The 23,564-nt window shown below is 39.6% G+C and overlaps 1 protein-coding gene across 1 annotated transcript in view; it reads right to left on the minus strand.

The window, feature by feature from the left end:
* ROR2 (receptor tyrosine kinase like orphan receptor 2) overlaps positions 1–23,271 on the minus strand; it is a 37,616-nt gene extending 14,345 nt beyond the window's left edge. The window contains exons 1-3 of the mRNA XM_007456980.1: positions 23,211–23,271; positions 13,688–13,975; positions 12,853–12,883 (exon numbers count right to left, since the gene is read on the minus strand). Coding sequence (XP_007457042.1) covers positions 12,853–12,883; positions 13,688–13,975; positions 23,211–23,271 — 380 coding nt within the window. The remainder of the gene's footprint in view (positions 1–12,852; positions 12,884–13,687; positions 13,976–23,210) is intronic.
* Between the last annotated feature and the right edge of the window lie 293 nt (positions 23,272–23,564).

The raw sequence follows: 23,564 nt of genomic DNA on the forward strand, positions 1-23,564 counted from the left end.
AAAAAAAAAAAAAAAAACAACACTCTTCAGCGGAAGGTAACAAAACCTAGAGTATAAACCACAATGTATGGTGTACAATAAATGTACAAATGACTGGTATACAATAAAAAATTACCAGGCATGTAAAGAAACAGGGAAATATAACCCATGGTCAAGAGAAATAAACCCAGATGTTAGACTTAGAAGACCAGCACTTTAAGGAACTATAAGTATGGTAAACAATGCACAGAAGAAACTATAATGAAGATATGGGTGATTTGCAGGAGAGCTGGAAACTGTAAAAGAATCTACTGGAAGAACTAAAACATAGAATCTCCAATAAAACATTCATGGTATGCTATTAACAAAAGATTGGATAAAGCTAGGAAAAAAAATTGGTAAACTCGACAGGTCAATGGAAAGTTTCCAAACTGAAACAAAGAGAGACAAGAAGATTTACCAAAAATTAAACAGTCTTAGTAAGCTATAGGAAAGTACAGGAGGTCTAACTTATGTACAATCAAATCCCAAGAGGAGGGGAGAGATGCATGGAGTTGGGAAAAAGGTTTGAAGAAATGATGGCCAAAATTTTCCCAAATTTCATTAAAATACAGTAACACACCAACCAAGGAAGATCAGTGAAAAGCAAGCAGAATAAATACAAAGGAAACCACACCTGCTGATGTCACAATCAACTTGCTAAAAATCTAGGATAAATAGAAAAGGGGGGAGATAAAAAATAATGGCTGACTCCTCATCAGAAACAAAGCAAAACAGAAGACAAGGGAATGACAGCTTCAAGGCACTAGCAGAGAAAATGAACTGTGAACCTGGATTCCATACTCAGCAAAAACTTCTTTCAAATAAAAGGGTCTATTAAGCAAAAAGACATAACATGAATGCAACTAATGTCAGAGCTTCAAAATATACCAACAAGAATTGACAGAACTAGAGGACAAAACAGAAAAATCCACAATTATAGTTGGAAATTTTAATACCTGACTCTCAGCAATTAACTGAACTAAACAAAAAAATGAGCAAAGAAACAACAGAAACATTAACCACCCCCTTGACCCAATGGACATCTAGAACAATATACTCAACAAGACGGCATACACGTGTCAGTGTACATGGCATGTTCACCCAGACAGACCATATGCTCTCCATAAAATAACTCACAATATGTTAAAAAATTGAAACCATAAATTTCTGATCACACAAAATTAAATTAGAAATCAATAACAAAAATATATTTAGAAACTCTCGAACTATTTGGAAATTAAACAGCACACTTCTAAATAACCTTTGGGCTCAAAAAAGAAAATGCAAGAAAAATTAAATGGTATTTTAAATGGAATGAGAATATATAACATATGAGAAATGAAAACAGGATACCCCAAATCATGGGATGAAGCTAAAACAGTAATTAAGAGACATCTTTATAGCTTTAAATGCTTAAATTAGATGAGATTTTACACCTTACAAAGCTGGAAAAAGAGTGTCAAGTTAAACCTGCAGTAATTAGAAAAAAATATTAATGATGAGAGCAGAAATCAATAAAATAGAAAACAAACAATAAAAAAATCAATAAAGCCAAAAGTTGATTCTTCAAAAAATTAACCAAATTGGTAACACCTAGAAAAAATGATTAATAAAAGAGAAAACACACATTACCAATATCAGGAATGCACAAGGGGACTCACCAAAGACTCTAGAGATGTTAAAGATAATAAATGAACATAGATATATATATCCAACAACTTAGAAAAAATGACAAATGACAATATACCAAAATTAGTATAAATAGGAATAAAACCTCAGAATAGCCCCAAATCTCTTCGAGAACTTGGAGTTGTAGTCAAAAACCTTCCCATGATTAAAACTCCAGCCCAAAATAATAGAAACTGGTGAATTCTGTCTAATATTTAAGGAAGAAACATCAGCAATTTTACACAAACTCTTTCAGAAAATAAAGGAGTAAGAGATACTTTCTAGTTCATTTTATGAGGCAAACATAAACTTGATATAAAAAGCTGACAAGTCTGTTCCACGGACATTATAAGCCAATATGTCCCCTGATCAGAATGGCAACATGCTCCACTAAACAACAGCAAACTGGACCGAGCAAAATAAAAAAACAATATAGAAATGAGTAATGGACCAAACTGGGTCAACCCAGGAGTACAAAGTTACTTCAGCATTTAAAAACCAATCACTGAAAATACAGAGCTAAAGAGAGAAACCATGTAATAATCTCAGTTAATATTAAAAAAAAAAAAAGCAATTGACAAAACCAACACTCATTCATTATCAAAACTTTCAACAAAGAAAATAACTGTCAATCTAATAAAAGGGGCATCTGTGAGAAACCTACAATGAATTTCTTACTTAATGGTGAAATAAGGAACATTTGCCCCATAGATATAGAAACAAGACAAAGATATCTGCTCTTACCTCTTCTACCCAACATCCCCATGGAAGTCCTAACCATTACAATAAGGAGATAGATAGATAGGGGATGGTAGATAGATAGATAAATGGCTTACAGATTAGAAAGGAAGAAATAAAACTGTCTTCACTCATAGATATCATAATTTACATAGAAAATTCTAATGAATATATTTTAAAAATTACAAAAATTAATATGGATTTAGTAAAGCCACAAGATAAGGACAATATAATCAATTATATTTTTATATTTGAGCACCAATTAGCAAATGAAATTTTTAAAAAATATCATTTACAGTAATATTAAAAATACACAGAGGAGTAGTCAAATTCATAGAAAGTAGAATGGTGGTTGTCAAGGGCTGGGGGCGGAAAGAATGAGGCGTTATTGTTTAATGAATATAGAGTTTCAGTTTGGGAAGATGAAAGTGTTCTGGAGAGGGATGTGGTGATGATTGCACAACAATGTGATTGTGCTTAATACCTCTGAATTATACACTTAAAATGGTTAAAATACTTAGAAATAAACCTAATATGTACAAGACTTCCACACTTAAAACTCTGAAACACTTCAGAGAGAAAGGAAAGAAAACCCAAATAAATAGAAATACATACCATATTCACAGATTGGAACACTCAATAGTTTAAAGAAGTCAATGTTCCCAAAGTGCAATATCACCCCATCAAAATCCTAGCAGGATTTCCCCACAAATTACCTTTTACTACAAAAAGAAAAATAACTATATAATGAGAAAACAGATCTTAACCAAGTGAGAAAAATTAACGTCACCAATAAGGGGCAAACTGACATCATGGACCTCCAGATGTGATACCCTGAGAAGGAAATATCACTTACATTATTTCAGTCAAAAATGCATAACCAAATTCTAATCATGAGTGAACATCAGCCAAACTCAAATTTAGAGATATTCTACACAATAACCATTCTGCACTTATCAAAAATCTCAGTGTCATGAAAGGTCCAGGAACTGTTGCAGAGTAAAGGGGACTAAAGCAACATGGTGAGGAGCTGTACCCAGGGGTGGGGAGATATAAAAGCATTACTGGGACAATGAAAGAAATTGGACTATGAATGGCAATTCAAAGACATACATCCTGAAGTCGAAGCTGTCATTCTGTAAGGAAACACTGTTGGTCTTAGGGAATATACACTGAAGTGTTAAAGGGCAAAGGGGTGTAATGAATGTAGCCTACTCTCATATGGTTCAGAAAACAATAATAGTTGCAAACAGGCATAGAGGGAATGATAAGTCAAATATGGCAGAATGACAAAAAATTGGTAAACCTGGGTAAAGACATATGGGATTACTTATTACTATTCCTGTGACTTTTTTTTTATAAGTCTGAAGTTATTTCAAAATCAAAAGTTAAAAACATCCCAGTAGGCACTGTGGTAGAAACTGACAAACAATCTAGAATTTAAATGGAAATGTAAAGGTACTAGAGTAGCCAAAACAATCATGAAAGAGAAGAAGAATGATGGAAGGTTTACACCCGTTGATTTTAAGACTTACTGTAATATTGCAGTTATTAAGACAATGTGGTATTGGAGTGTAAGGATAGATCAATAGAACATAACAGAATTCCAAAATATATCTTCACATGTAGCCAAGTGATTTTCAATAAAGGCACTAATGCATTCAAGGGAGACAGAACAGTCTTTTCAAAAATGATGCTGGAACAGCTGGATATTTGTATGGAAAAAGATGAACTTAAACACATTAACTCACACCATACACAAAAATTGTTTTGAAGATGGATCATAGACCTAAACATAAAAGCTAAAATTAAAATGCTTATAGAAGGAATCACAGGAGAATACCTTTATGGTACTGAGGTAGGCGAAAGCAAAGATTTCTTAGACATGATACATAAAAGAAAAAACGATAAATTAGATTTACCAAAATTAAAATTTCCTGATCATCAAAAGACAGCATTAAGAAAATTAAAAAGGCAAACCACAAGCTGGCAGAAAACACCTTATAATATCTGACAAAGAAATTGTATACAGAAAATATAAAGAACTCCCATAACTCAACAGGAAGACAAACAACACAGTAAAAACTGGACAAAAGGCCTAACAGATACTTCACAAAAGTGTATCCTTAGAAGATGGCCCCATTTTTAGTGACTGAAGAAATGTAATTAAAACACCATGAATCATCACGATGCAAGACACTAGAATGGCTACAATTAAATGACTGACAATATCAAATGTTGGTATGGATGTGGAGCAACTGGAACTCTCATACTTTGCTGGTGGCAGTATAAAATGGAAAGATCACTTTGGGGAAGAATTTGGCAATTTCTTATACAGTTTATATATACACATACCATCTGACTGAGCAATCTTACACCTAGGATTTATTCTAGAAAAATGAAAACATGTTCCCCCAAATTAAATATTCATAGCAGTCTATTTATAATTGCTCCAAACTGGAAGTCCAAATGTCCATCAACAGATAATACATTGTAGTATCTTCATACAACAGAATAATTGTCATCAATAAAAAGGAATAAACCACATAAAGTATTTTTCAGATATTATATTTTGTAGAAGCAGCCAGACATGAGAGTCTCCCAGGAAAATGTAAGCGGCACAAGGCAGTTTTTAGTTTTTGTCTGTTTCATTCATTGTTGGACCCCCAATAACGTGAACAGGGCCTGGCACATAGCTGGCCCTCAATATAAATTTGTTAAATGAATGAATAAATGAATGAATGATTTCCTTGAAAATCAGACATCATACTTTATTCCTCTCTACTTTTGAGATGAAATACTCCTACATGCAATTATACTGATGTCATATTTGATGGGCAAAAATGTGAACAGAGCAAATTCATTCATAAAGCCAACACTAACATTCATGTCATAAAAACCCAAGTCAGCAAAACCTTCTAGAAACACTGGCTTTTGCAACGGCCATCTCTAAGGCTAGGATCACATGAGACGGCCAGAGGCGGAGAAACAGTGTCTCCAACACTAATAGTTCATGGGCAAGTAAACGTTTTTCTCTTCTGTCATGTTCAGGGGGCTGGTCCCTCTCACATCAACCTTGGAAGATTGGTGACTTCGGGTGAATTTGGAGGTTGGTGTATAAAAACTCTCATTCATGTATAATAGGGCATCATAGCTGATACATAAGTTCAACTGAAAACAAAAAGACTTAGTGGGAGCATTAAATGTGCTGCTACCATCAAGTGCTAGTATTATCATTACTGCTAAAGCATAAACATTTTCATTTGTGTCACTATATGACCTGAATTAAAAAGAATGTGTGTGTAGTCTCTAATTACTTTAACCATGACTGTGTTTAGCCACTTAATCTCCTGTATCATATAATCTTAAAATGAATTAAGTTTCTATCTTTTATTCAAGTTCTGCACTATGGGATTTAAGGGGAGTTACTTTTCCAGAAAAAAGAACCTATCACAACAAGAAGTCATGGAGAAAAAATTAGGTTGGCTTCTCTCCCCCTTCCAACTCAATTTCATTAGGTTGGTGGTTTAATGAATTTAACATCAAATGCTAAATGTTAGCCTTTTGTCTAAGTTAATTTACTTTTACCAACTTGTCAGTAAGGCAGCTTGGTTTCTCCTGAAGTCACTTTTAATTACTGGCTAGTCAGTTGGCAGTTTCAGGGTTTTTTTTTTTTTTTTTTTTTTTTTTTTTTTCTTGTGTTTTTGGGGTCTCTCTTTCTTCCCGAAACGGGGCACGAGCCCGCGTCTCCTGCATCGGCAGGCGGACTCTCAAGCACTGCGCCACCAGGGAAGCCCCAGGGTTTTTTTTAATAGTGCTATTTTCCTATAATTAGGATAAAGTTTGAACTAGGCTTATGACAATTTCCCAAAGAGCAATGGAAGGAGTTTGACGTAGAAGATGGCTGAGTTCCATTTAGACATGCAAATTGTGAGATGCCTGTGAGTCATCCGCCTGGAGATGCCCACCATGGGGCTGAACTGGGGGGCCTGGAGATGGGGAGATAAGTCAGACTTGGAAGTGGAGATGTCAGGGTCATGAGCTTATGGGTGGAGAAGGGCTGAAACCTTGGAATTACCTGCAAGTCGTGAAGCAAGAAGGGCTCAGACATGGCCTCAAGGAAAGTGATTTCCCAGCAGTCAATAATTAACGTAACTTTTAACTGCCCAAAAAACAACACATTTTCCTTTAAGCAGACGTTCGTTGAAGCAGACGTTCGTTGTGAGCCATCAGGATAGCCTAGGACAACCAACACAGGAAACACGGAAGCCCTGACGCTCACGCTTCAGGGAGCACCCCGACGCCTTCACCCAACTCTGGTACCACCAGGCTACCCGACCAGTGTATGTATGTGTCTATCATCGTGAAAATAAACCACTTTTTAAAAGAGTAGCTAGAAATGATACCCATACATGAAATGTGAGACACACAGCCTCACATTAATCCCCTCGCATTACCAAAACTGCTACCTGAGTAAGCTATAATCACCCTGTCTTTGAACCTACGTCTGTGGAGAGACAGCCTGTCCTTGAAGATTTTGTTCTCCATACACACACCCTCCTCACCCCGCCTTCAAATGGATGGAAGGAAAAACAATGTTTTAATGGTAATAAATCCCTTAACCTCTGAGGGTTTCCACCCTATCCCCCACCTCCTTCAATACACACAAACTGATATCCACCAACACTGCTGGTGACCCTGTGTGTGGATGTGTGAGGGCGGCGGCCAGAGGAAGAGAGCGAAGAGCCTGGAGGGGATGAGTCATCACAACCATCCCTGTTCACAGTTCAGAACCAACCTCAGCGTGTCCCCATACTGACATGCTGTACACAGGGATCAACCAGGGCTGTATGATTATTCACTGTTTCAACTCTCCATTTGCAGGTACAGGATATATATACCACCAGACCAGCAATGAAAGAGCTTTAACTGCTGTGCATTTTCTCAGGAAAATTGGATAAGCTAGTGATATTCCAGAGACAAAAACGGAGAACTTGTGGGTAATTCTATTTTAAACCCACTGATGTTCCTTCTTTTTGTCTTTGTTCTGGTCAACTTCCAGAGATATCATAAAGGAGTTGAAGGTGAGTCTGCCAAAACATAATTACAGTCAATGGGGAGAAAAAAACCATGGTCACAAAAAAGACAACTGTCAATGGGCTGGTGCCTTAGGCTACGAAGTATCTGAACAAAGCAGGTCATCTGCCAACACAAAGTTAGCAGATCAATTCAGCATAATATTAAAAGAATATCTCACCCTGACAAAGTGTATTTCAGTCTAGAACTGTGAAGCTACCTAGTAATAGGAACTCTATTACATACCGTAATATTAATACGTTGAAAGGAGAAAAACTACACAATCACCTTTGTATCCAAAAAAGTTAACTGTAAAAATCAAACTTCTATGCAATTCCAATAAAAGTACAAACTGATAAAATTCATATGGAAGAATAAAAGATAACAGTCAAGATAATTTAGAAAAATGGTATAATAATAAGGTAGCTGTATTAGCCAGCTCAGGCTGCCATAAGAAATACCACAGACTGGGGGGCTTAAACAACAGACATTGACTTCTCACAGTTCTGGAGGTTAAGTTCAATATCAAAGTGCAACATTATTTAGTTCCCAGCTTTCAGACGGCCACCTGCTCGCTGTGTCCCCACATGGCAGAAAGGAGAGACAGCATTCTCTGATGTATCTTCCTCTTCTTATAAGGACACCAACCCTATCAGATCAGGGACCCACCCTTAAGACCTCATTTAACCTTAATTACCTACTTAAAGGCCCTATCTTCAATACAGCCGCATGAAGGGGGGTTAAAGCTTCAATATCTGAATTTGGTGGGGGGCACAATTTAATCCATAGCAATAAGCGAAAATATTTCTCTACATATAGCAAGATATATTACAAAGATATAGTGTTAGAATATTGTGGTATTTATTCCAGGCACAAAAGTTACTAGAACAGAATAGAGAGCCTAGAAGCAGATCCACATGTATAGAAATTTCACAGATGGCAGAAGTGACATTAAATTTAATGATTACAGATGGGGCTATTCATTAGATGATGCCAAGGCACTAGGCCATTGAGATAGGAAAATATTACAGTAGAACCCTAGCTGATACCAGCATAAAAATCAATTCTAGATGGAGTAGAAACTGTGTAAAAATTATATCTAGAATATATTTTAAAACTCCTGCAAAAAAAAATTCTTGCAAATCAATATGAAAAAGACAAACGTCCTAATGAAAAATGGACAAAATACAGTCGACTCTGGTTATCTGTGACAGTCATTTTCTATAAAGTTGCCACAAACACTGAATTAGCAAATACTGAGCCATTGTTCCTAAGGCAAATAAAGAGATACTTTTCTGCAAGTCTGTGGTCATAACATTTTCATCAACCAATCAATACATAACCTTGTTTTATGTGTGTTTCTGTTTAAAGATGTGCTATTTAATGTGGCTGGTGATTCATTAATACTAAGCTTGGGGCCAACAGCACTGTAACCCATGCTTGAATGAAGCTTATCTAACATATTTCCCCCACAAGGCACATAAGACTGCACTTCAGCACTGTGCTTGGGGCCATTCTAAACAGCAAAATCACCAACGAAAAGCACAAAATATAAACAGACCCAGAAAAGGACACATGCACAGCAGGAGAGGTGAAACAAGACGGCAGACCTCAGCTGGGAACTCATGCACTGGGCAACTCAAATTTTTCACTGTTCCGTGCATATCCATGAGTGACCATGGAAACATCCTGAGTATTGATTTGGGGGTTACAAAGAAATTTTACTGAGTAAGAAAATTTGCAAGTATTGAGTCTATAAATAAGAATGGACTGTATTTGAACTGGCAATCCAATGGTTATTAAACCAATACAAATATGTTCAACTTCACTGTTTACTGGTGAAATCTAATGTAAAATTACTATAACTTACAATTGACACCCAAGATATTGGCAAAATTTTGAGTTCTGATAATACCACGTGCTGGAAAACATGGGGAAATAAGAACTCATGTTTTGCTGGTGGGACTATGAAGTCCTTTATCACTTTGGAAGGCTATCTGACCATACATGGTAGAGGTGGGAAGTGAATACCTGAAATTCCACTCCCAGACTTCTATTGCTGGAGGACTCTCGCCCACTGGGACAAGTAGACATGCAAAGATGTTTACATAAGATGGTCTGCATCAGTGAAAACAACTAACCTTCACTGAGTAAACACATGGACAATTAAAGTGAGACTGACTCACAGAATGGAGTATTGTATTTTTGTCAAAATGAACTTAACCTACATGTATTAACCTGGACTTCCAGATTGGCAAACCCCCCTCCTCACCCACTCCTAAAACAACTGCACTTATATGCTATTTACAAGAGACCTACATAAAACAGAACACAAAAAGGTTGAGGGGAAAAGTGGGACAGGAATAGTAAAACAGCTTTCTAGCAAATGCAAATAAAAAGAAAGTAGGTGGAGCAATATTATTGCTAGGCAAAATCGAATTCAAGGCAAAAAGCCTCAAAAGAGACTTAAAAACAAGACAAAACAAAAGCTATATAGTCTCAAACCTGGAGGTATTTAAGAACGTAAACTCAAAATTAAAAAAAATAGAAAACTGATAGAAATTGGCAAATCCGAAATGAGTATAGACAACTTTCATATATTTTCAGATATCTGTAGTCAATGTGAACAAAACATACAGACACTTTTAATAACACACTTAACATATGTAATTTAATACATGAATCGAAATATTGTGTACTGGCTACCATCAGAGCACATTTATTTTTTGAAACAACAGGAAATATTCACAAAAATTTACCGTATCAAATTGGCCACAAAGAAAATCTCAACCAACTACCAACTGTAAAATACATCCCAAATTCACTGATAATAATACAACAAAAATCAGAAAATAACAAAAAACAAAAGCTTATGTTGCCTGGAGGGGAAAAAGATGTAGCCAAAATGGTATTCAGAGGAAACTTTAATGTCTTAAATGCATTTGTATGAAAATTTAAAATGACTAATAAAAACTACTTTTTTAAGAAGTCAGAATGACATATAGATCACTTGAACCACTACATACACATCAGAATGGCTAAACTTAGAAAGACCAACCAGATCAAATGCTGGCAAACAATGCAGTGACCATAACTCTCCTACCTGCTGGTGGGAGTACAGAGTGGTACAATCACCTTAGGAAAAGGTCTGGTATTTCTTACAAAACTCAGCACACACCCTAGGTATTTACCTAGCAGAAATGAAAATACATGTCCACAAAAAACTTGTATGAGACTATCCACAGCAGCTCATTCATCAATGTCAAAAGATGCAACCTGCTCAGGTGTCCATCAAGGAAAAACTAACTGATACAGTCACACAAGGGCACACTATTCGGCAATAAATAGCAGCAGCCTAGTGAAACATGTACAGCATAGATGACTCTCGAGAGAATCATGTCAAGTGAAGGAAACCAGGCTCAGGTGGCTATGTACTGTAGGCTTTCATTTCTATGAAGTTCTAAAACACGTAAAGCTAGCTCATGGTAGAAAAAAATCAGAACAGTTGTTGCCTGGGGAGGAGGGGTAGTGACCAGGAAGTTGCATGATGGAAATTTCTAGAGTGATAGGAATGTTCTGTGCCTGCATAAGGGTTTAGATTGCAGAGGTTTTTGCATTGTTTGGACCTTATTAATAGAATACTTCAGATCTGTGCATTTCATCGTATAAGGTTTTTTGTTTTTTTTTTTTGCGGTACGCAGGCCTCTCACTCTTGTGGCCTCTCTCGATGTGGAGCACAGGCTCCGGACGCGCAGGCCCAGCGGCCATGGCTCACAGGCCCAGCCGCTCTGAGGCATGTGGGACCTTTCCGGACCGGGGCACGAACCCGTGTCCCCTGCATCAGCAGGCGGACTCTCAACCACTGTGCCACCAGGGAAGCCCTGTATGTAAGTTTTAACTCAAGAAGAAGAAACAAGAATAGTAAGCACACAGATGTTGAACTCTTGTTAATGATTTCCATAATATTTCTAAATGATATCATAATCCATAATGATATCCAAAATATTTCAGGATAAGTGTACAAATATCTGCAAATTATTGTGAAATGAATAAAAGAAATAAGACAACTGATGAATGGAAATGGATGGAAAGATAGGCTAGCACAGTAAAATGTAAGCTAACACAACATAGTAAATCAATTATACTTCAATAAAATAAATTTTTTAAAAACATAGAAAAAAATTTTAATTGTATATAAAATTAAATATAAGTATATTTGATATTTATATATTTAATAAATTATAATTATATGTAAATTATTTATTTATATATTTTGCAATATATTATATATGTTTATATTATATAATATTTACTTAAGTTATACATAAATAGACAACATAAGATATAGATATAAACAAAAATAAGAATTCAACTTTTGAATGACTTATACCTTTTCGAAAGCCTCACAGATGTGCCCTGGATGCAATTTCTTCTTTTCTCACTCTATGCATGCATGATTATTAAGGAGAAATGCTTGGACACTATGGCTCAGCACAGAAAGTTCTCAAAAATCTGCCTTCTGCAAGTGGCACCTGATGTAAGCTAAGAGGGGCCCCTGCCCACCCACCTCACCCCAATGGCCAGGGTTTACGAGGCAGCAGGGGGACACAGAGAAGCAAACACTGCTTGGCTGACCAGCACAGCGTCTGCACCACTGCTCAGAACTTTCAGATGTGAAGCAAAGGCTTTCTGATATGCCTGAAGAGTAAATGAGGAATCCAACAGCCATGGCTAACCTAGAACACAGGCGCTGAAAAGAGTGATTCTCATGGATGTGTGAGGTCCGGAGGAGAAAAGACGCTACACCTGGAAACAAGAGGCCTGAGTTCACAGCCAGAACCTGCCCGCAGGTGGGTGAAGACCCCTGAGCCAAGCTCTGAGCCTCAGTCTCCTCAGCTCTGAAGTGGGTCTGAGACCCCGCCTATGGTAGAGGTTCCCTGAGGCTTGATGAGCACACATTTTGTAGACTGCAGCTGGCGATGCAGTTAAGGTGGCGCTGGGACTTCAGAGTAACTGCCTCCCTGTTTTAAATGTGTCCAGGACACCAGGGTCCTGGCAGCCCCGGCAACCTGGTCTGTACACTTACACTGCCTCCAGTTGCCCTGCAAGGTCACGATCTCTGAAAGCAACTAACTATGCCTGCTTTTATGACTTTTTCCCTAACACTCAACATGGAAAATGTAACAGTTTTCCAACCAAAAGCAAGCACATTGCCATCCTTGTGTGAAGTCCAGCCAAGTTCTAGCAAATTCAGCAGAAACATGTGTTTGCCCGATTTAAAGCCAGGGTTCTTATATAACGGAAGCCCACAAAGAATGAGAAAATGGTTTGAGGAAAGCAAATACTTACTGAAAGTTATGATTTGGGCTGTGTGTTGGACCTAAAGGAAAAGAAAAAAGACAAGTTATTAATACTTCATGATTTGGAATAATTTTTTTTCCAATCCAGCCCGTGGTAAAGGCAACCACAGCCCAGGGTGCTCATTTGTGGTGAGCTGTCTTCAGCCTCCAGCTCTGCCCCTGCCCAATATTATATGCCAAGGATGGGGGAAACCACCAAGGATGGAAGGGGTGCTCTGTGTTGATGCAGAAATGTCAGGAGATATTTTGGGAGTTTTTGCTGTCTTTTCTCTCTTCTCATCTAAACTTGATTCACAAGATCTGTCTTACTGGTGACAGAACGGCTGGGGCATTGCAGGGACCTCCACAGAACTGGGATGAAAGGGACATATTCCTGCCTGCCATTTAATTGCTTCATGCCACCTGTGACAAGCACAAGAGTACAAAATTGTCCTCACGTTCTGCTCCCTGCCCATCCTCTGGGCCGGGCTGGGTTTCGGTGGGTGGGTGGGTGGGTGCCTGTCTGGATTGCCTGGGCTTGAAGTGTGCGTGGCCAGCCTCCCCGTGGGGTGACCTCCTGACCCATAGCCTGCCTGAGATTATGTTCTGCACTCCAGGTTTACAGACCTCTCCATCTGCGCCTATTTTCTTTTCTTACTAGTAAGTGGGTAACAGGTTAAGCCAGGATCTCATGCACAATGGGAAAGACCTCGGGGAAGGGTTTTATTGATTTCCTCTCTGCTGACTTGTGTGTGTTCAGTTTCAAACCGCAAATTAATCTGCTGCTTGGTGGCTGGGGACTTTCCTATCTGATAAGCAACACACCGGGGACTGTCCCCACTCACCGAGCCGCACGAACAGGACGCCAGTGGCGGTGATGGTCTTCACCCCATTGGTGGCCACGCACTGGTAGTAGCCGGTGTCCGTCGTGTCCAGGTCCTGGATCCGCAGCCGAGAACCGTATTCCGTCTTGCGGATGATGATGCGCCGGGGCTCCTGCACGACCGGGGCGTCGTTCTTCAGCCACCGCACGCTGGGCGGCGGGTTTCCGGCCACCTTGCAGTGAAGAATCGCTGTCTGGCCTTGGACTATGGTGATATTGTTAACCGGCTCCAGAAAATTCAGAAAGTACCCTGCGCAAAGGAGAACAGTCAGAGAGGAGCAAACGTCCGTGAGGGCTGGGAGAGAAGGCTGCCTGGGGCTCCTTCTTGGATCTGCTTGGGGAAGGTTTTGATTTTTCTCTCACATAGGTATAGCCCATTCTCGTTATTTGGGGTAATTTTGTTCTAGAATGTTGCCTCAAACACTGAATGAGAGAATACGGACTCACTGCTCCTGGGGAAACACAGGGTTAAGTTCCTGTGAGCCTCTGGTCACAGGCATTCTAACCAACCGATCAATAAAGAACCTTGTTTTATTGTGCTCTGTTTAAAGACACCTTATTTAATAAGTATTGTTGATTCATTAACATTGATCTCACAACCAACAGACCAATAACTTGTGTCTGAAGGAAGCTTATCTAACACACATGCTTTCTCCATAAGGCATATTTTGTGCTTAGGACACCAGACAGCACTTCAGCACCATTATTGGGGGCATTTTAAATGGCAAATTACCAACAAAAAGTACAAAAATGCAAAAAACATGGGACTAAATAGACCACGAAAAGGACATTTGTTTAGAGTATGAGTTGGGACATTAGGCAGAGTGTCATTTTGTTCAGGCTCAGCTGGGAATGTGTGCATGTGTGCACTGGGCAATTCAAAATTTTCACTGCTCTGGGCATGTCTATGAATGACCATGAAAGTGCTCTGAGAACTGATTTTGGGGTTAAAAATACATTTTAGATAATAAGCGAACTTGCAAATATGGAATCTGCAAGTAATGAGAATCAACTTTACTTCTTTTTGAAAGCACTAAATCTAATCTCACTAAATGTATGATGCAAATTCAAATTCAGAAAATCCATCCTCCCTCTACCACACCATCAAGCACAAGCCACAATAAAGAAAGTAGAAAAAGAAAGCATGTGACAAAATAGAGATATCCTCAAAAACAAGCTAATCATTGGTCTGAACAGAACAAAAATAACAAGGTTGAGTGTTGCTACCCACTGCACCCAGGGCAGGAGCAGGAAGAAGCCGTCCAGGGCTCGCACACAGGAAGGAAAACAGGGCCTAAAAGTACCTGAAATACAGAGCTAGTGGGGCTGGAAACACTGAGCAGGAACGTGGGGTTCCAGTTCAACCACAGGCAAGAGCTTCTCAGCTGGTGACAAAGGCCACTGGGAACAAGAGGAAGTAAGGCAGACAGCGGTGGGGAGGGGGAGGGGTGTGTGTGTGTGTGTGTGTGTGTGTGTGTGTGTGTGTGTGTGTGTGTGTGTGTGTGTGTGTGGTGTAGGTCAGGGACTGGGGGATACTCTCTGTCATGGTAAACATGCACACTAAAATTCCAACACTAAAAAAACGCACTAAGGCTAGACAGACAAGACAATCAATCATCAGGAGATGAACTTACTACAGACAAAACCAAGATAATAGAGCAATCAAAAAAGCCTATAAAGCATATTCAAGTTCTAAATCTTTTGGCTTGATTTCTGGTTGGTCCCTATTCTTTTTTTCTTTTTTAATGAAGTGAAACATTGAAAGATGGCATATATCTGTATTACTGATTTAATTGGATGAAAAATTATAGGATTTCTAGTGGACCCTGGGGATAAGTTTCACAGGATGAGTGATGGCTCAGATGTTGGGTGATAGGAGATAGCTGAGGAGGTGGGAGGTTGTGAATTTCAAGATGAAGGGACAGTTTTCCTTCACAGGGGAGAGTGGATAGATATCGGTCTAGAGAGGGGTCACTAAGTAGTACTGATTACTATTTATGAATATTATTAACAACATCATTAGGTTCTACCTTGATTCTCTGCTAGCCAACCCCTTTCTCAGTGCACTCAAGTTGAGGAAGAGAATTCTTACTGATGACACAAAGCTGGGAGGTAACGAAAATGTCGATGACAAACACCTTGAAAAGAGGCTGAATCAAGCAGGGTGACATCTTGGATGTCAGGGCTGTTCATTAACAGCACAAGCTCAACTTGGAGAGACCTGCATTCCTGACGCTCCTACACTAGACCCGGCATCTTCGAAAACAAAATGAGACCTGATTTGACATTCTGAAGGGGTTACTTGGTATAATCCGGGCTGCCCAGATTACAGCGAACACACTGTTTCACTATGTTCTGGCCAGAGCCCAAACACTTACAAGTTGCTTAAGATTCAAATGCTTCATTAAGGTCTCATAACACTAAAATGCACAGTAGGGCATATAAAATAGTCATCAAATTATAATTTAAAATCGCAAATGACAGATTAAATCACCATGATCTCTTCTTCCTGGCACAAGTTTAATTATAATTCTCATCTCTACCCTGATGACAGTTTTTCCAAAGGCCTTTGACAAACCATGGCTTCCTGGGAGACACAGGCAATGGCTTCCTGTAAAGGCAGAGTGTAAGGATCTGTGTCTCCTAGCTGACTAGCAAAAACCTAAAAGGAGCAGGCCCAAGGGTTCTGAGGGCTGAGACAGGGTGGTCGCTGCTGGCTCTTATCTCATCCATTTGGGGGACTGGCTTGAGAGTAGTTCTGCTACCGCCTTCCTCCATTTGCATACATCAACTTGGGACGTCTCCATCGATTGGCTAAAAATCTTGAAAGATATAGAAGGATCTTCTTCAACATGGAAACATTTGTCTAGAAAGGGAAGAAAGGGAAGAAAGGGAGGGAAGCACAAGAGGAAGTTAAGGAGACAGCTCCTTTTGTACAACTTAGAAGGAAACCTGGGGAGAGTCCAGGACTGTCCAGCGACTCTAAATATAGACCCTTAGAGTCTACTTCTTTTCAAGAATATCTTTTTTACATCGAGTGGGTATGGAAACGTGGAGTTCTTCACTGTTCCCACCAACAGCTTCTCCTACACCCCTGACTGACAAATTGACAGCGGTTTAGACTTAATCTTTCCGTGTCCCTCAGGAAGGCTCCTTTTTGAGAAATGCAGAATAGGGCAGATGGGCTCGTGCCTGGTCTGCGCGCCATGTGGGCATAGAGAGCCCTGATGTTAACCTTGTCCCACCGGGTAGGGCGCCGTGAAACCATCTATTAGGCTTAATCCAGAGATGGTGCTGGTATTTCCCTTTCCGATGCGTTATCAACACTAGCTAACAAGGACTAAAGAAATCCACAGGTGCTGGAATCAAGCACCTTACACAGTTGATTTAAATTTTAAAGCACTCTTGGCTATATCTGTTTATGTGAAATGTACAGAATAGGTAAATCCAGAGACAGAAAATAGATTAGTGGTTGCCAGAGGCTGGGGGAAGGGAAATAAGGGAGTGACTCTTAATGGGTATGGGGTCTCACTTTGGGGTGATGAAAATGTCTGGAACTAGAGAGCAGTGATGGATGCACAGCATTAGAAGTGTAGTCCTTGGGTCAGGAAATGCCTGCTGAGGAGGGACGGGCAAGGTAAGACCAGGTGAACAAATCACGGACAAGCAGGTAGAGGGGAGGTGGAGGTGTCAGGCAAAGGGGAAGGGGACCACTCTCTTGAAAGCATCCTTCCCAGAGTGCTGGCAACCACCCTCAGTTTTGATCAGATCCCGGGGTAAGCCTTCCACTGATTTCCTCCCCAATTTATCCAGATTCCTTTCACTCTCAACCAGATGAACACTCACTCCTGAAGCCACACCTTCCTCAATCTACAAAAAACAAAGGAGAAGCTAGTGAAGTGATCTAGTCCACATGGGGAGTTCTTGCCAACTCTTCTCGATCCTACACCGTCTAAACCAGTGGGGTTCAACAGTGTCTTCACATTGGGGTCACCTGGAAGCTTATAATATACATCCAGCTGCGCAATTTGTCAAAACTCTTAAGTGTGCAGCCCGAGCTAAGAGTCCCTGCTCTGAAGCACTGAGGAGAAAGAAAAGCAACAATTCCAGTGAATGAAACCCATCCAAGAATGAACTTAGAGCAGACCCGAAACAACACTGAGAAGCATCGCTGGAGGGCACGGTAGGACTGGAAAGAATACCTGGGGAGGTTCTGAGTGCAATGGCATATAAGAGGCCTGTCCAGCTGGGAATGGACAAAAGGGCAGGATGTCCACAGACGGCACCCATGTCCTGACTTAGGTCTTGAATCAGCCTCCTTCATGCTCTGCAGGAAGCTGAGAGAGACCAAAACTATGGGTTGATAACATGGTAACTTCATACATTCAGAGCTCCCTCCCTAGGCAGGTGAGTAAAAGTGAGCCTTCAGGAAGAAATCAGAAAGACAGATAATGAAGAAAAGCTAATTTATACCCATGGTATCAAGGCTTCTGGAATATTCTTTCCCTTCCCCCCATTCTCCCCCACTGGAAGGGAGGGGGGGTCCCTTGTTCTTCCTAAAACACACCCAACTGATCCCTCATTGTGCAGTCAGCCAAGAACCCCTAGTCCTCTGATCTTTTCTATTTCTCATAAGTCAATTCTCTGCCAGAAAGTCACCTCCACAGAGGGTGTTCCCAGCTGCCTCTATTCATTTCTAACCTTGCCCCCCACCCCACTGATCTTGGCCTGTTGCTATGTCAAAGTCACATGCGTTAAATTATGATGACTGAAATACATTTTGACATCAAGAATAACAAATGTTACTTTGACGGAGGGGCAAGTTTCTCAATTCCATGGCTATTTCTCTTCCATCCTGATAAGTTCCATTTAAAAACTGGGATAGGATGATGGAGAGAACTGCATTTATTATAGGAAAACTATTATATTTCTACGTATTGTACTAATTTCCTGTTGTTGCTCTAACATGTTAGCACAAACAGCATGAGACAACACAAATTTACTATCATACAGTTCTGCAGGTCAGAGGTCCGAAAATCAGTGTGTCAGCAGGGCTGTATTCCTTCTGGATGCTCTGGGAGAGTCTTTGTCCTTGCCTTTCCTGGCTTCTGGAGGCCACCTGCATGCCCTGGCTCATGGTGCCTTCCTTGTATAACTCCAACTTCGGTTTCCATCATCACATCTCTGTTGAGTGACTGACGCTCCTGTCTCTCTCTTATAAGGACCTCTGTAATTACATTGGCCCACCTGGATCATCCAGGATCATTTCCCAAATCAAAATCCTGAACTTAGTCCCACCTGCCAAGTCCCTGTTCCGTGAAAGGTGACATGCTCTGAGTTCCAGGACTTAGGACGTGGACATCTTTGGGAGGCCATTATTCTGTCCCTTATGTATATTTTTCTTTTATCTTGCCACTTCACTGAACTACCTTAGTTATAAGAGTTTCTGAGTTGTCTTAGATTTTCTATGTAGATTTTCTTCAGATAACAATAATATAGCCTTTTTGCTTCCAAAGTTCATACTGCTCCTATCTCCTCTTGCCTCCTCTTCAGTATTAATTATTTTTGAGTTAACAACTTTTTTTTTTTTGCGGTACACGGGCCTCTCACTGTTGTGGCCTCTCCCGTTGCGGAGCACAGGCTCCAGATGCACAGGCTCAGCGGCTATGGCTCACGGGCCCAGCCGCTCTGCGGCATGTGGGACCCTCCCGGACCGGGGCACGAACCCGTGTCCCCTGCATTGGCAGGCGGACTCTCAACCATTGTGCCACCAGGGAAGCCCTGAGCTAACAATTTTTAATACTGAAATGTTGCAGAGAAAAATACAGATATTAACATAGTAGTACCCATGTACACAACAGCAAGATTTTACGCAAATATTTTACCATATTTGACTTACAACACTTAAAAAATAAGACATTCTGGAATGTAACTAAAGCACACCCTTCCCTATTTGTCCTTTCCTCTCCAGAGAACTACACTATTCCAATTCATATTTGCATTATTTTATATTTTTAGAATTTTCTCTGAAAGATCATCTTTGCTAGTTGCTTTTTTTCACTCAAAGTCAGCTTGGGATTTACCTATGTTGATGTAGTTCATTTATTTTAATTACTGTATAATATTCCACTGTACAAACAAACCACAATTTCTTTATCCATTTCCCAATTCTGGAGCAGTAAATCGTTTCCACATTTTTGCTAATACAAACAGTGTTTAATGACCATCGTTATACACCTCAACTTGTACATGTATGGGAATAACCTCGAAAGCATCCACCTGGATGCATTAGTGATAAGTCATAGGGCCTTCAAATCTTTCATCGATCTAGGTCTCAAAAGTGCCTGAGTTAAAGTATTTCTCCTACAACTTTGCCAGCATTTGGTGTTTGGGGGCTTTAAAATGTTTGCCAATATTTTGGACATGAAATAGTGCTGTTGTTTTAGGTTGTATCTTAAGGATTCCTCATGAGCTCAAGAGTCTTTAGGAAGGTTTACCAGTCCTTGAGGCTCTCCTACTGTGGCTGTCTATTCAAATTTTTATACTCCTAACTTCTCCTAATAAATTTTCTATCTTTTTCCTTTTCTAATGTATGCATTAAATATGAACTTTTCAAGTTCTTATTTAGCCATCAAATAAATTATTTTATTTAATCTCCATGTGGTTGGTCAGACTCCAGTTATCTTGTAATTTATAATTTTTTTTGGTTGAGTTATTAAAGGTGTGCTTTAATTGCACTGTTGTCACAAAACATAGTCTGTGTGATGATAATTCTTTGATACCACTGAGATTTGCTTGCACAAACACCACGATTTCAAGGAATAAACAGAAAATTAAACATGAATAAAAAAAAGAGAGAGATTTGCTTTACAGCCTAGTGCAGAGTCAATTCCTAAAATGTCCCACATTTGATTGGTAAGAATGTGTTTTCTCTAATTGCTCAATGCAGGTGTTTATATATGCCCAATAGATTAAGCTTGTCAATTTGTTGCTCAAACTTTTAATACTTATACTTATCTATTAGTTTCAATGAGATATGTGTTAATTTGATACTGTATATGGCAAATAGCCATTAATAATTCTGTGAGGTTTTACTTATATATTGGAAACTATGTTGCTGGGTGCAATAAACTCCCAGTTTATTATATCGTCTAGTCTTTACATCACTATGTAAGGCTTCTGTGTCTAAAACACCATTTAGTTTGATAGCAATGTACCTATTTCAGAGTACTTTTGGTTAATGTAGTCCTACTCTATATTTCTATTTTTTTTAATGATTTTTATGTTTATATACTAGACATGAATTTTGTAAACAACGTATAATTTAACATGTTAATTTATAAGTTTGTATGTGTTAACCTTATGAGCTTCTTAACTGATGGGTTTATTTTTAAAGCGTTAATTTTGCTTCTTAATTCTCTCTTCCTATTTTCTACTCATTTTTTTTTCTTTATTCTCCCATTACTTGTTTGAAAGTTAGGCTTAAGTGGCTAGCTTTACTACTTTTTATAGGCATACCTAATTTGACAAAGTCTCCCAAATACAAGCACCTTGAAATGCTGTGAGCTACAATCACCCCCCCAGACACCAAAGCTTTGAGTCATTGCTTCCCAGTGTTTAGTTACACTCCATTTGTACATCCCCAGGGGTCATTATTACTGATGATTTTTACTAACAGAATTTCTTTAGATTTGCCAACCTGGTTACCAAGTTCTTTCCTTGCCAAGTCTGCCTGCATCTCACTCCTTCCTCCTGGTTCAACTGAGCTCTTCCTGATTCTCATCCGCTCTTTGGGTAAAGGACTGAGGTTGTAAACACTCTTACTCTTGGTCGAAAATTACCTGTTACTTTCACACTTGAATAATAGCTTAGCTGGGTACAGAATTCTAGACTGACAATTACAGTACTGTCCTCTGTCTTTTGTGGTTTTGTTACAAGTTCTGCTGTTCCTTTGTGGGTAATCTGACCTTTACCCTCTTTGCCTACTTTTCATATTTCCCCTTGTCTTTGCCATTTTGAAGTATCACTAGCTGTGAATTTAGTTTTATTTTAGCCTCAACGGGCCTCCGTGCCATTTCCAACATCATGCCTTCCATCAATTCTGTAAAATTCTCTACCAGTATCTCATGAAATATTGTTTCTCCCTTCCCCTTTATGTCTCCTTTGAAATCTCCTTCTTGATATATGCTGAATTTCTTTATGTGATTCCTCCAAACTGTTCACCTACTTTTATATTTCCTGTCCTTTTATAATCTTTAGCTAAGCACAGTCTACTGTCCATCAAGTTTTCTCATTTCGTCTACTACATTTTTCATTTCTAGAAGGTCTCTTTGGTTCCTTTTCAAACCCACCACTGCTTTTTCTTCCTTTATCTTTAATCCTTCTGGCTTCATTGTTTACTAGCTCATCACTCATCCTGGGCCTCTCTGAGTGTACTTTGTAATTTTTCCCTGCAGGGCTGGTTTTTCTGTGGGCATCCCTTTAGGACCAGGTTCCTGCAACAGGCAGTGTCAGATGTTCACGTTGATTCTTGGGCTCAGGATTCCCCCACAACATTCTGGTAATGTAAATTTGGTTTCCTGAGGTGTGGATCCAAGTCTGATTTCTCATGGGAAAGCCTTCTGTGTTTCCCACTTCGAACCAGGCTTCAGGCAAGCCCTCTTCTCACCCTCCTGGGCTAATGAATGAAAATTCCCCCCTGTTTCCTTAGGTCTCCTAGGACTTAGCCACAGTGCCTTATCTACAACATCTCTGATCTCTGCCTCATGGGTTGCCTTCTGGCATGATATTGAAACCCAAGGCTTCTGATGTAACTAAGCCTAGCAGAATAGTTTCTACAGCAGGGGTGATATTTCATAGGCCTTATATTAAGGCATAAAAAATGTAAATTCCTTCATTTTTCTAAAACCAAACTTGATTTTTTTCTCAACCCCTTATTTCTCCTGATTGAAGGAAATGTAATACAACCAATTCCAGTGAAATCAGTAACTTTAGAATGTTTAGTTATTTCATGCAATCTCAAAATCAGGATTTTCTACTTCTGGGTATCCTCTCTAGTGAAAGCTATTCCAGCGTCAGAACACTGAAGATTGATGTGTCTGTAGCTACCCTTTGCCTGCACCATCTTTTGCCAAAGTGTCCTCGTCCTATTGGTGCTCCTTCTACTCTGGAGCCCGTGGATGCATCCACATCTGCCCCATGGCCACAAGGTGACACCGCGGAAGAGCTCACCATTGGAAAGCTCATGTCATAACTGCACAACACCTGCAGAATCCAACTCTGTCTCAGTTAAACTTTTTCCCAGGAAAACTGGGCCATTCTCCATGGCTGTAAACAAAGTGGAACCACCTGGGTGGTTCCTGCCTTGGCAGTCCAGTGCTATCACAATTTTGTTTCCGTCCTATTCCTGGCTCCTGGACAGTTCTCCATCTCTCTTGCAAGTTCATCGAAGCATTTACATCTTTTACGAATATTTCATTGAGCACTTGTATGTAATTTAAGTCTGAGGGAGGCCAAGTTAGTTTGGTCCACCATTACAACCATCATTCATTCTCTGGAGGCCGAAATGAAAGTAGAAAGAAAATTCTCTGAAGACTAAGCACAATATTGCTTTCTCCCTTGGTGTTTAATTACCAGCCAGTTTTTCACCTCTCAGCTTCATTTCCTTTCCGTGTGAAATATGGCATTTGTACTGGCCATTGCTAAGTTCTCTAGTTCACAAAACCTTCCTTTAGAGTTGCCCCAAACCTCTCCAGATGCAACTGAACAGGCCAGGAGGAGCTAGGCATAGGCGACCGCAAATTCTGCTACCTTGGATCCGGTCAGCCCGCCACAGCATT

Source organism: Lipotes vexillifer, unplaced genomic scaffold (genome assembly GCF_000442215.2).
Source record: "Lipotes vexillifer unplaced genomic scaffold, Lipotes_vexillifer_v1.1 scaffold859, whole genome shotgun sequence".
NCBI classification, from domain to species: domain Eukaryota; kingdom Metazoa; phylum Chordata; class Mammalia; order Artiodactyla; family Lipotidae; genus Lipotes; species Lipotes vexillifer.